Source organism: Micropterus salmoides, unplaced genomic scaffold (genome assembly GCF_014851395.1).
Source record: "Micropterus salmoides isolate LMB-PRFRI ecotype aquatic unplaced genomic scaffold, ASM1485139v1 Ms_hic_scaffold_17, whole genome shotgun sequence".
Classification (NCBI taxonomy): Eukaryota; Metazoa; Chordata; class Actinopteri; order Centrarchiformes; family Centrarchidae; genus Micropterus; species Micropterus salmoides.
Genome location: NW_024040817.1, coordinates 1,875,552 through 1,889,921, shown reverse-complemented (window position 1 = coordinate 1,889,921; position 14,370 = coordinate 1,875,552). Strand labels below are relative to the sequence as shown.

Below are 14,370 nucleotides of genomic sequence, written 5' to 3'. Positions count from 1 at the left end.
CAGAGCTGCCATATTCTATATGAAAACTAACTGAAGACAGCAGGAAAAACATGTTGATAAATCTGCCGCCTCATGATTTGAGGAATAGTCCAAGACCTACAACTTTGTGCTTGTATAATATAAATAATATTGCACCAAGAGTCTCTATCCCTGCATTCTTAACCCATTTAAAGTCATCTTGGCTGTTTCACTGCACTGTAGTCATCAGAAAATTACTGTAAATGACACAGAAAGAGGGAGAAGGGGACAGGATCCGATCCAAGAGACACTCCGATTGACATTCATATACGGACTGATGCACATCTACTGCTACATAGAACGGAGGCTTGTTAAAGTAGAGACATAGTCATATCTGTGTTATTATGTATGAACTCTGTTCTTGGGTACTATTATCAGGCATGGTGGCAATAGCTACATACTGTCCAAACAAGCCAGCACCTACCAATTGAGTACACACATTGCGCAGGCTATGCGAGGCAGTGTTGTAGTTACATTGTAGTCAACCGGGATAACTAGGCTCTTACAGACACTGCACTCTGCAGTCTTGCACCTTCCCTTCTCTCCTCCATACTAATACGTGCACACAGAAACATTAACACATTACAAGATATCTGGAAGTACCCTGAGCTGTGACACACAGTTGTGCTCAATGCCATTTTGTGGGTAAGAATAAGGAAAGGTCATTTTGGAGTCCCAACGTGGTTGAAATTGTGATTGTTAATCCATGGTGAAGTGAATAAATTCTGTTTTACCTTTGAGAAATCATTGTTGGTGGATATTGTGCGTGGTATTGTGACAACAGTTGGTTGAGACCGAGTATGGACTCTCCCTTCAGTATTAGCCTATTAATTAATTAATTATGTTTCATTATTGATAGTTTATAGGTCAACACCCTTTAGGAGATACTTCTGAAGTCTGGCTATTGGTCCCAGTACTTACTAATGTTAACTAGTAATTTGAAATATGAATTGTATTAATATTTAGAGACTACATTTGATATTCAGCTTATAACCTAACCTCCTACGTTGATCCCCGACATTCGTTTGGAAAAACCAAATGGAACAAATCTGTATCTGTGGTTTGTCTTAGCGCTACTTCCTTGATGCCCACTGTTTCAAAGCTGCCACACACAGTGAAGATTAGGATCAGTTCTTTCACCTCTCAAGATGTCTACAGGCATTCAAGCACCAGATCTGAGTTTAAATGCGAGACGCAGCAGAGGAGACAAAAAAAACAGAGGAGAAATAGCAGAGAGCCACGTGGAGATCTATGAGAATGAAGACACTCTGGAACACAGTCATTTGATCTTTGGTAGAATGAAGTCAGTAGGTATAAAATAACTAAATTTTGTTTTTTAAAAGGGGACGTCTGATTAAATCCTGAATAATAACTATTATTCCATTAAACATTTGTACAAAAGAATAGTTTATTATCAGTCCTAGAAAACTTTAGCACGTGTTTATGGACTGCTCTTTGCCGTGGAGACTTTCAGACTTTGAAATGCAAATTAGTGCCACTTCAGCTAAAATGGTGTAATGTTTTTACTAAGCAGCTAATAATTTGAAAAAGCACCTTCAAATGTGCTTCATAACAACATGTTTTACTGTACTTTGTCTCTGTATGACAACTCAATCAGAACAATAATTCAGCTGTCAAAAGAAGCCGTTTCAGAGCTGTGATTCTGGGAGTGCTGTATCTTCTGATATCAGCTGGGATCTTCATGCGCTGTGAGGATTTGCTTTTTTTACCATATCTATATTTTCTCTCCTGACAGTTTGGTGAATTTTCTCATCTTGTAATCCTCTTTGCCCTGACTTTGTCTGTTATCTGTTTGGGTACCCCAGCAAAGTGTGCATGGTGCACAAGTGGCGAAAAGCTACTGTGGTATGCACTATTTGGCCACATCTGATAGTAAAAAGTTTTTTTTTCCATTTTGTGGTATACTGTATATCATCGTGTTGGCACAGATCAGCCTAACAGTAAAGAACATGTTCTGATGTCAAACATGACTAACCAAGATAAAAACAACCAGCAGCTTGCTAATCTTATGCAGCACAAAACAGCACTCAGAACTATTAGTAACAAAAAGGTTGCACAACTTTAACAATATGGTTCATTGCACTGCTCCAAAACAGACAATTTTAAAATAGTATAGACATGCTTGCATTTCTATAAACAGAACTGTATTCATTATATTGAAGTAAGACTGCTCTCTGTTTTCTGATCTGCTGCAGTTTGTTTTCCTGTTGTCGCCAATCGGAGGTCACTAAGATTAATGTTGAATCGGTGTGTACATATGCAAAAACAATGTCGGACACCGTAGTTTTCTCTGGACCCCTGCCAAATCTGACCAGTGACGGCCGCATGTCCTCATTTTGCCGCTGGTTGTCAAGGTGGTGTCCAGCAAACGATGTGGGCTTTGTAGATCATTGGCAGACTTTCTCGGGAATACTTGGTCTGACTCGGAGAGACGGCATCCATCCTCTCATTTCTAGAAATCTGGCCAAGTTTGTTAGTGGACCAAATCCATGACAATCATAAGTTGAGACCAGGAGGCAGAGTCAAAATCTATTTTATTTTATATTCTAATTTCTCTGCCCTTCTATTTCAGCAGTTACCCACCCAAAACCTCTACTCCTCTATTTCAGGAGTTAACCAGTCAAAACCCCATAGTGACGGTGTCTGCCCCCAGACCATTGAAATTATTTAAATCAAAGGTAAACAGAAGAGGAGCTGCGCATAAAAACCTCAAAAAAATTAAAACCACAAATGCAATAGTGCAAATGAATAGGAGAATTAAATGTGGACTCTCTCTTCTAAAAGGTGTACTACTAAATGAATTAATATCAGATTATGATATTGATTTATTTTGTCTTACTGAAACCTGGCTGGGGGATGGAGAATATGTTAGCCTAAATGAATCCACCCCTCCCAGTCATATTAATACTCACATTCCACAAGGCACAGGCCGAGGAGGCGGAGTTGTAGCTAGACTCTAGCCTACTAATCAGCTACTAATAAATTACAACAAATTTGAAAGCCTTGAAATCACTGCAACCAATTCTTTTTGTTATAGTGTACCGAGCACCTGGTCCGTACTCTGAATTTGCAAAGTTTTTGTCAACTTTAATCCTTAAAATGGACAACGTTATTATTGTAGGGGATTTAAATATTCATGTGGACGTAGAGAATGATAGCCTAGTACTGCATTTATCTCTCTATATTGGACCACTGTTAACTGATTGCTGAACTACACGCCATTAGCCAAACATTTCTATATAAGATGTCTGATAGTGCTCTAGCTAAATTTAAAGGTGTGATTCCATCAGCTTTTAATTGTTTATCAAGTCACAAAGTAACGGAGGGCCTCACTGCCAAATCGAGCTCCCTAACCGGCATAGGGTTTAAATACAGTGGAGAACTTTCAGACAAACTACCCTCTCTCCCCAGTGTAAATAGGATCTGATGTTATCACTGCACTCACTGCTATAATATGTGTATCAAATACACAACAGTTGTATTAAGATTCAGGATTGATGTTGAGGAAAAGTGTGTTTTTTGCATTAACAAAGCTGAAAACATTTGTCATTCATTTTGTGTTTCTTTAAGAACATGACTTTAGATATTTACAAAAGGGAAATATATTCTTTTATGAAAAGTGTGATATTCATAGTAAAGAAAACATTTATTTGAACTATATCTTAGCCTAGGCCTATATGAAAAATATTAGTCACAAATACATTTCAATAGTCTATAGATCATATTGATGCATTATATAGTCTGAAGAAGTTAAAATGTATAAAGACTTGGAATTATTTTTCTTTAATGCCGTTGTTGCTTGTTACGTGATCCCCCTGTGTACCCGTTGTGTCATATTCTATTATCTGTTGTTTACTAAATCCATGGACTGTCAGATTATTTGTCACCCTATGCATGCTGCACACCTCTGTGAAGCTAGGAGGCTCATTTTTATCCACACCAAACACACATCAAAATCCAAGCATCTAAATAAACTTATAACAACATAATTCACTCTAATCACTGTACATGGCTGCACAAGTTGCCTTCCACAAATCTCTTCTCATCGTACACCTCAGTCTGCCCACTCTACAGAAAGCTGAGCTCCAGCTCTGTTCGGCTGTTTAACTCATTGACTAATAACAACAAACGCAGCAATGTACATTTACAGGGATTTTTGTTGTTGTTGCTGTTTTCAGTCCAAAAACAGCTGTTTTCCTGTGTCAATAGAGATCTTTGTCTCTTAGGTTTTGTTTCTCTCGTCAAATTGAAGGAGAGAAGAAGAGTTGAGTTGCGGGAGACGATCTTTATCGGCCTCTACTGGCCAATCCGTACGAGCTACACAGACATCCAGTATACCAATCGATTCGTCTGCTCAAGAAGAAGACAAAGAGCCAACAGAACCCTGTAGAATGTTCTGTTCTCAACTTGTGCACCTGTAAAGCATGAAAGTACTTTTGGTCACAGGAATATGGATCAATATTCACTGTTTTTATCATTATTGCAATGTTTTGGAAGCTTTATGTCATTTCGAATGTGGTTGTATGGACAGAAAGTGTTCTGAAGAAAACTCCCAACAAAAATTAATATATAAATCAGTAAATATGGCCAAAACATGGACATTTGCCTGGTATATTTTTGAAAAATGATGAAATAACTGTTTCTTTTCATCAAATTGTATTCTAGGTGTATTAGAAGATGTTCAGTTGCATTATAATGTGTTGGATGATGGTTTTGATGGTAATATTGCTATTACAATATAGATTTTATACCAGGCAAGGTGAAAATCATATTTCCTTTATTGCATCACCATTTACTCTTTAATAGAATAAATAAAGTTATTGACAATTTATTTTGGCAATGTTATTTTATGCGTTTTTCCTGGAAATATGTGTCAGTTACCAGGTGGTTAAATCTGTATTTGTGGTTTATGTCGGTGCTACTTCCTTGATGCCAGCTGTTTAAAAGCTGCCACACGCACAGAGAAACACACACTGAAGATTAGGATCACTTCGATTCAGGTGCTTGCAACTATCAACATGCCTACAGACAGTCATGCACCAGATCTGAGTTTGAACGTGAGATACAGCCGAGGAGACAACGGAGAAAAAGAGGAGACCAACGTGGAAATATTGGAGAATGAAGTCACTTTGGAACACAGTTGTTCTGATCTTGAGTCCCATGGAGTCAGTGAGTATAAAATAATTACTAAATATTATACAAGGAAGACTTACATGTTCGTGCATGTTTCATTAAATCCTGATCAATCACTGCTTATTCCATTTAATATTTGTACAAATGAATAGATTATCATCAGTCTAAGGTAACTTTAGCAAGTGTTCATGAATTGGTCTTTGCCGTGGAAATATAATTTAGTGGAACTGCCTAAATGTTTTAACTAATCAGAAAATAATTTGAAAAAGCCACTTCAAACATGCTCCATACAAATATGTTTCACTGTACTCTGTCTCTGTAGGAAAACTCACTCAGAATGATATTACAGCTGTCAAAAGAAGCAGTTTCAGAGCTGTGATTCTTGGAGTGCTGTATCTTCTGATATTGGCTGGGATCTTCATGCGCTGTAAGGATTTGCTTTTTATTCTAACTTACTGAGCTGTATTTAGTTTTCCCACTGTTTGGTAATTTCTCTTTGCTGTGCCTTTGTGTGTGTTGTTTGGGTGCTTCAGCAAAATTGCATGGTGCACAGGTGAGAGGAAAATGCAAACAGAGCCTGAACAAAGCGAGTTGGTGGTATTTTGGTGGAAATTGGATCTTCTCACTGACAACAAGCGTCTCAAAAACAAATCTGTTTCAAGACTTGTTTCAAGATCAAATGTGTAGCAATAATGGAATAGTGCTTAAAATGTGATTCAACTATTTTAATTCAAGTGTCAAATCAGTAAATGCCTTTGAAACTGCATCAAAAATGAGTGCTTGATGAGGTAAAAGCAGGTCTGTTCGTCCAGCAGTCTGCATCGATAAAATAAACGAGTGATTCTTAAATTATCTGTTGTTCACAGCTGCTTTTTACTTGAAATTTTTCTTCAATTCATTAAATCTCTGCAGCCATCTGAAGGCAGCAAGTAAATCTGGAGCCACATCAGGGTACAAAGCCATTACGCACACTTTATATAGGACCCTAAGAGTACCTTCTTTTTTAGGGATCCAAGCCACAAAGCCCTATTCTTTTTGTTCTCATTATTAGGGAATTAAGCAGTGAAGCTGTAGGAGTCCTATTTTTTGTTCTCATTATTCTTCTCCTTCTTTCTTTCTTCTTCTATTTTGGCAGGATCCTCTATGGACTTCTAAAGTTGTCAAAAGAATTTTGACATGTCAATAAGTTTGTTTTTTTTTTCATAAATTTTTACTTTTGTGCCTTTATGTAAAATTTTACATAAATAATGGTAAATCCAAATTGGCTTAAGCTATTGTAACCAAACTTGGATCGTCTGTTCGGATGCTCGGTTTCGCTCATCATGGGTTATTCTTTCACTAGGGGGCACCACACATGCGATAAGATTATAACTCGTAATTAGCTTAACGGATTTGTTGGCGTGGCTTACTAGAAGAAATTTAAATTTCTAGATATTTATCATTCGAAACTTCAAAAACTATTATCATCACCCTCCAGTATAGAGAGATGAAATTGTTTCAGCACATTCACTGATATGAGACTCACTGCAACCTATAATCAATTCAGAAGTCCGCCACTATATTTTTCCGAATATGCTAAATCAATTAACATCTATATCTCCACAAGTCTTCATTTTAACGCTACCAAAAATGACAGACCCTAGATGTCAAACATTGAGTAAACAGTGTTCAATATGTTGCTGTAACTACTACAGTATGCACAACATTTTTATTTTTGCTCAGTGTTGAATCAAACACAAATTAGCTGATTTTTTTCAGAACCCAACATTTTGACTATTAACTTATCAACTTTAAGTTTAAACTGATAAATACGTATATCAGTCTAAGACATGTGATTTCATTGCCTACGATGAAGCTCCACTCACACTATGCTGAGAGTCTAGCTCCGCCCCCGCATGGCAGACTTTTTCAGGGGCTCCCCTCCTTCGGCCATCGTACACACGGATGACTGACTGCTTGCACCAACCCGAGGGGAGGGGTTGTGGTACTCTCTACGCTGCACACAACCTGTGGGACTCCTGCACTTTCCGTGTCTGACAAGACAGAAATTTTAGTGGTCATTAAACCTTCACTTTTTCAAAATGCAGGATACCTTGAAACTGGTAACCTGCCAATGCCTACAGTTAACCCAGTAAGTCCCAATTGCCAAGAATGGGTATTTTATCTGCATGGTGTGTCTTCAATTACACATCGAGTCAAAGTTTTCCTGTTCTACTTGGGTCCTGTGACATTTTATTATTTTTCTCTGCTTAAAAGCATTTGTGCAGCAAAAAACATTATACATTAAAAACAACAACTGGCAGGTGGGTTGCAAATTGCACACACTACTCAGGCATATCGAATGACATCCACCATCACTGACCTCAAGGTGATGCTTTAATAATCAAGTTAGTGTCTCTGCAATTACCACAAAAAAAAGGCTTGGCTTTAAGTCCAAATTTTTTCACCACTTTAATCTCTATCTGGTCTTCTCTGGAAATGTCAAACGGTGCATTTTTCGCAACCTGCTTGGATTCCGATCATTGCCGCTAGCGGCTACATTTTGCTTTTCTTTTTTGGTGTTTTGATTATAAGATATCCTCTGCATTAAGACTTTACATGGACATGCCTGTTGAAGCAAAAAAGTGCAAAATTAATCTGGTATTAAAGCAATCGTACACCAGGTAGGTTAATGGAAAATAGGTGCACCAAAAAGAAAATCCCAGGTTCAAAGACAGTTGATATTTATTAAAACACAGCAAGTAACTTGACAGTGCTGTTACTTTACATCTGAATGATTCAATGTTGTTAATGCTCTGTTTCTGTTCTGTACCAGATATTTTAGTCACATTGGAAAAAGAACATTTGCGGGCAGAAAGAGACCAGCTCAATATCAGTCTGAACCAGGAGCAAACCAGAAACATCAATCTCACTGAAGAAAGAGACGACCTACAGACCAGATTAAACATCCTGCAAGGAAAAACACGTCAATTAGAAGATGAACAAAAAAGGATTAAGGCTGAGTTAGAAGGTGAGAGTGCTTTTTGAGTCTTGTCCATCTCACTATAACTCACTATATATTTTTTCACCTGGCACATTTGTAGAGCGTCATGTCTAAAGTGCTATGCAATTTTTGTCCTGTGATATTGATATTTTGTCCCCCGATTTTGTTTATGAGCCATTTTGGCAATAAAATTTAAATATAACAGCTGGTTGACACAAGTTACAGGTAACATGTAAGGTACAGAAAGTCCATTAACAGCTCTGAGCCATTTACATAGGTCAATAAGCCAAAGAGCACAAGGCAGGTTTAATGGAAAACAGGTGCACCAAAAAGAGGAATTCCAGATTTAATGACTGACAGTGAAATGTACTAAAAGACAGCACTTGACATTGTTTTGTTTCTGTTCTCATATTTTTGTCCCAAAAAAAAATTTTGGTGACAGAAACACAATGGAGAATTTCATTTCCTTCCTGCAGTCATTGCTGTGATGGTAAGATTGACTGTTAAAACACATTTTGAATTTTGTCAAACTGATATTTACTGACTTTTTCCCTTTTTGTCTCCCAATTAGGATTCCATCCTTTCTCTGGACACTGTAGATGTTATTAATCAAGGAATCCAATGTTTGAAAGATATGACATTCAGCATTATTAGCTTTGATCATTTGTTTGATCAGATTATCAGATTGTACTAGAAAGAGCAATACCCTAATCCTAAGGTAGTGGGTAAGTAAGTAGTTTGGCACAGCAGTGCCTTGTGCCAAATGCTAATGTTAGCATGCTAACATACTGAAAATGAACATGGTAATGTTTAGCCAATATAATGTTTAGCGTGTTCACCATCTTAGTTTACAAATTTCATTGCAATCCATCCAATAGATGTTGAGATAATTCTGTCTAGACCAAAGTGGTAGATCAACAAACCGACTGACCGGTTGCGATTAACAGAGATGAAATAATTAAGATAAATTTAGAAATGCCTCTAAATTTCAACTAACATGTACAATAGTATTTCACTAAACTTTACAAACGGTTATCAATATTGCTTTAGATGAGAGAGAATCTGAATAATAAAAACAAGTTAAGAGTTAAAAAAACACTGACGCAGTACAAACGCGTGCTGTAGTTTAAATAGATTTTGTGCAATCTGTATGTATTCAGTTACTTTACTGAGACACCAGCTCATTATGCAGTCAGCCCCTGGATTGTACCTGGAACAGATACACACTGCAAGTAAAGGAGCGCTCAGAGGTGGGACCAAAATACAGGTGTGTGGTCAGAGCCGGAACTGTCCAAGACCAACCACTTTGTGCTTGTGCAATAAAATTAGAGTCTCTTTTTCACTGTTTTCTTTTTTAGTCTTTCTTTTTTCAGACTTGTAGAGCTATTTGGACGTCTGCCTTAACCATTGGGCTACCAGGTTGCCACAATAACAGGTGTTATAAACACATTCATTTTATTTTTAGTCTATCAAAAGGTTTTATAAACCAAGTAATCATTCAACTACATTTACACCAGTAAGTTTCTTCACACAGCAAGCAGTGTGTGAAAAGAGTGTATCCATATAAGAGTAACAGAGACTGGTCAAATAAAAGTTTGTTTTTAATCAAGATGTTGACAAATATTCAAGCTGCACCACATCTGAGTTTGAACGTCAGACTTGCCAGAGGAGAAAAAATTAATTGGGAGTTGGAGATCCCAGAAGACCAGCACATCCATATTGGATTACAGAAACTAGTAAGTAACTGCAAAGGAATATTAGAAAAAAGATTACGCAAATGTTTGTATTTGAAAAAAAGCCTAGCAATGAATGCACTAATCATTGTCTCCTAAATATTTATATTATGAGTTAAAACCTCTGTGAATAAGGATTAAACATTCAATAAAGCTAATAAAACAAGAAATTTGTCATGCACAACTAAAACAGATAGGTGCTTGTAGGTCGCAGGATAATTCAATTTTATTTATATAGCGCCAAATCACAACAACAGTTATTGACAGAGCGCTTTTCATAAAAGAGCAGGTCTAGACCGTACTCTATGATGTTATTTACAGAAGCCCAACAATTCCTACCAAGAGCAAGCACTAGGTGACAGAGGCAAGGAAAATATTCCTTTAAGAGGCAGAAACCTCGAGCAGAACCATGGCTCAGGGTGGGCGGCCATCTGCCTCGACCGGTTGGGGTGAAAGAGAAGGCAAGAGAGAGACAGTGTGACACAGTACAGGTAGAGACAGAGCTGCACTTTCTAATCTCATGCCCCAAATATAAAACATTAAGACAAAAAAACATTTCCCAAATATACCCAAAATTCGAATTCATCTCAGACACAAAGAAACTCCCCTATTTACTGAGAGAAATGCCCAAATGTGAAATAATAGGTGCAAAATATGTCTCCTCATGCCACGAAGTGAGGACAACCAGTGGAAACTCAGACTGATAAATAATTGTACAAATTTTCAAATTATTATTTTGTTTTATATTTTAGTAATCGTTTTGTTTTTACATTTGATACTGATTTCTTTTTTTTTATTTATTATTATTATTTTGTCTATTAATACACACACACACACACACACGTTTACGGTATCTATTTAATTAAAATTTTTAATACATTATTATAACACACACACACTGTTTTATTTATTTTATTTTTATTATTTTTTAACACACACACACACACACACACACACACACACACACACACACAAACACTTTAATTACTTTACGCTTTAATTACTTCTTTAATGAAATGTATGGGGTTGATTGTTATGTAGTTTGTATGATGCTTTGGCAATATTGTTGTTATACAGGGAGGGAGGGAGGCAGACTACACAATATTCACACAGAGACACAGACAGTAAAGATAATGTTGCTACTTGCTACTGTTACTGAATGAATAATGGTACAGATATTTATAGTAGTGTTAAAGATAATAACCATAATGTTAAAGATAATAATAATAACATAAGACTACAAAAAATCAAACAAGCTACCGCACACTGAAATTACTTTCCCATTGATGTCTCAATTCGTGCACTTCCACTTACTATTTTGAGGGCATAAGTGTGTTCACACTGGCAAAATGCACTACACTGTGAGTACATGGATGGTGCACTCATAATGGCCAAAGAGTTGAGTGTGGAACGGTGGGCGCTTCTCACCCTCAACGGGTGCCATTTTAGCTACGTAGCGGAAGGGCGGGACCAACAACATGGGAAAAGCGGAAATAAATACATTTGTTTGTCGTATATAGTTTATGTGTTTATTAATTCTCCATACTTCTCAACTATGTTCTGCAATTGGAAAGATGACAAAATTGCCTCAAGGCTATAGGTGACTACATCAATGTGAACAATTAATGTGAAATCTATTGATTAATAATAATAAAGTAAGGTACACCCAAAAAAAAAGAAAAAAAAAGAAAAACTCACCAAAATACTGGAATTACCATACTCTTATTAATCTGCCATTCACTTTACTTAAACGAATGATTTGATGTTTATCTGATTAATGATGTATTTTCGCTCTTAACAGATATTTTGGTCAGAATGGATGGGTGAAATTTGGATGCAACTGTTACTCTAAATTCAAAGATACAGCTGAAACTCGAAAAATTTGCATATCGTGCAAAAGTTCATTTATTTCAGTAATTCAACTTAACTGGTGAAACCAACCAACCAACCAACCAACGACTCATTACATGCAAAGTGAGATATTTCAAGCCTTTATTAGATATAATTTCGATGATTATGGCATACAGCTTATGAAAACCCCAAATTCAAAATCTCAATATTAGAATATTGTGAAAAAGTTCAGTATCGCACTTTAATCAGCTAATTAATCCAAAACACCTGCAAAGGGTTCCTGAGCCTTTAATTGGTCTCTCAGTCTGGTTCAGTGGAATTCACAATCATGGTGAAGACTGCTGACCTGACAGTTGTGCAGAAAACCATCATTGACACCCTCCACAAGGAGGGAAAGCCTCAAAAGGTAACTGCAAAAGAAGTTGGATGTTCTCAAAGTGCTGTATCAAGGCACATTAATAAAAAGTTTAGTGGAAGGGAAAAGTGTGGAATAAAAAAGGTGCACAAGCAGCAGGGATGACTGTAGCCTGGAGATGATTGTCAGGTAAAGGCCATTCAAATGTGTGGGGGAGCTTCACAAGGAGCGGACTGAGGCTGGAGTTACTGCATCAAGAGCCACCACACACAGGCGGGTCCTGGACACGGGCTTCAAATGTCGTATTCCTCTTGTCAAGCCGCTCCTGAACAACAAACGTCAGAAGAAAAAAAGAACTGGTCTGTTTCTCAGTGGTCCAAAGTCCTCTTTTCTGATGAGAGCAAATTTTGCATCTCATTTGGAAACCAAGGTCCCTGAGTCTGGAGGAAGAACGGAGAAGTACACAATCCAAGATGCTTGAAGTCCAGTGTGAAGTTTCCACAGTCTGTGTTGGTTTGGGGAGCCATGTCATCTGCTGGTGTTTCTGTGCTTTATTTTAAGTCCAGAGTCAGCGCAGCCGTCTAACCAGGACATTTAGAGCACTTTATGCTTCCTTCAGCAGACGAGCTTTATGGAGATGCTGACTTCATTTTCCAGCAGGACTTGGCACCTGCCCACACTGCCAAAAGTACCAAAACCTGGTTCAGTAACCATGGGATTACTGTGCTTGATTGGCCAGCAAACTCGCCTGACCTGAACCCCATAGAGAATCTATGGGGCATCGCCAAGAGAAAGATGAAAGACATGAGACCGAACAATGCAGAAGAGCTGAAGCTGCTACTGAAGCATCCTGGTCTTCCACACCACCTCAGCAGTGCCACAGGCTGATAGCATCCATGCCACGCTGCATTGAGGCAGTAATTCATGCAAAAGGGGCCCAAACCAAGTACTGAGTACATATGCATGATTATACTTTTCAGATGGCTGACATTTCTGTATTTAAAATCCTTTTTTTTTTTTATTGATTTCATGTAATATTCTAATTTTCTGAGATTTTGAATTTGGGGTTTTCATAAGATGTACGAAATAATCATCGAAATTATGTCAAATAAAGGCTTGAAATATCTCACTTTGCATGTAATGAGTCTATATAATATATTAGTTTCACTTTTTAAGTTGAATTACTGAAATTAATGAACTTTGCACGATTTGCTAATTTTTTGAGTTTCACCTGTAAAAAGCTTGTAGGAAAGCAGCGAAGAGTGTCAGAAGCGAAGAGTTTTCGCAGTTCTACACAGCAGAAAGGTGCAAAAAGGTGAGTCTCAGTAATTTAATTTGTGCAATCAAAACAATTAAATGTCTGCGGTGTGAAATGTGTCTATGCTAACTGCAGTATGTTACTGTGTGTGTGCAGTCGATTAGATATGTCTTGTTTCTAGGAATGCAGAATAAATGATGAACAAGGAAGAAAGTGATGTTACCAAGACAAACAAACTATTATTACCAAATAATAATTGAAGAAAATATAGAGAGGTTGAACCTTTACAAATATTCATAACTTTATGGTGGCTCCGGGATACAAAATACAACAATACTAAATGTTGACAAAAGTGAGCATTTTGGAAAACACCAAAACAAAACAGAAAACATTTAAAAACAGAAAATGTAGGAACCTACTATTGGCAAATTTGTTTCTTATACCATTGGTCACTGTTGTATTAAACTGTAGGTAAAAGACAGCAACAGTTAAGTTCTTTAAGCTTTAGTGTTTTTTGTGTGACCACCAACACAAAGCTCAAGTTAACAACTAGATCAACACCGTTCCATAAACCACATGACTTCATTAACTATAATACTTTACCATCAACATCAGGCACTGGTGTCAATACAGTAAAAATACCTTTTCAAAAACCTCACCTTCCATTGCAGATCAGTAACATTTGTGTTGCAATATTATTATAATATATAAAATAAAAGGAACAGGAAGACTCTGTCGTGTCTAAAACCATAGAATCGACTTTGTGTTTAGACACGACACGAGTCTTGTGTTCCTCTCATTTTACTTATCACTGTACGATCACGGTGTATGTTGGTGACAGTTTGAACAATGTGAAGAAAAACATATGTTTTGTGTACTTACATGCAGAGGAATGTATGTAACATGGACAAACTGCAACAAGAATACAAAAAAGGCACCTACCTTTTCTGGATCAGGGAAAATTATTGTTTGCTTTTGTTTTTTCATTGCAATTTCTGTTTTGTTGTTGTGTTTTCAG

At 37.1% G+C, this 14,370-nt stretch overlaps 1 protein-coding gene across 6 annotated transcripts in view; it reads right to left on the bottom strand.

Annotated features, from left to right (window-relative positions):
* LOC119906777 (collagen alpha-1(XIV) chain-like) overlaps positions 1-14,370 on the bottom strand; it is a 516,646-nt gene that overhangs the window by 376,358 nt on the left and 125,918 nt on the right. The window contains exon 39 of one of the 6 annotated variants that reach the window (XM_038724125.1): positions 6,862-7,205. The exons of 4 other annotated variants lie outside the window; for them this stretch is intronic. In XM_038724125.1, coding sequence (XP_038580053.1) covers positions 7,164-7,205 — 42 coding nt within the window. In that variant the 3' untranslated portion in view covers positions 6,862-7,163. Of the gene's footprint in view, positions 1-6,861; positions 7,206-8,097; positions 8,122-14,370 lie in introns of those variants that run through there. One more of the 6 variants, XM_038724127.1, reaches the window with a different exon arrangement.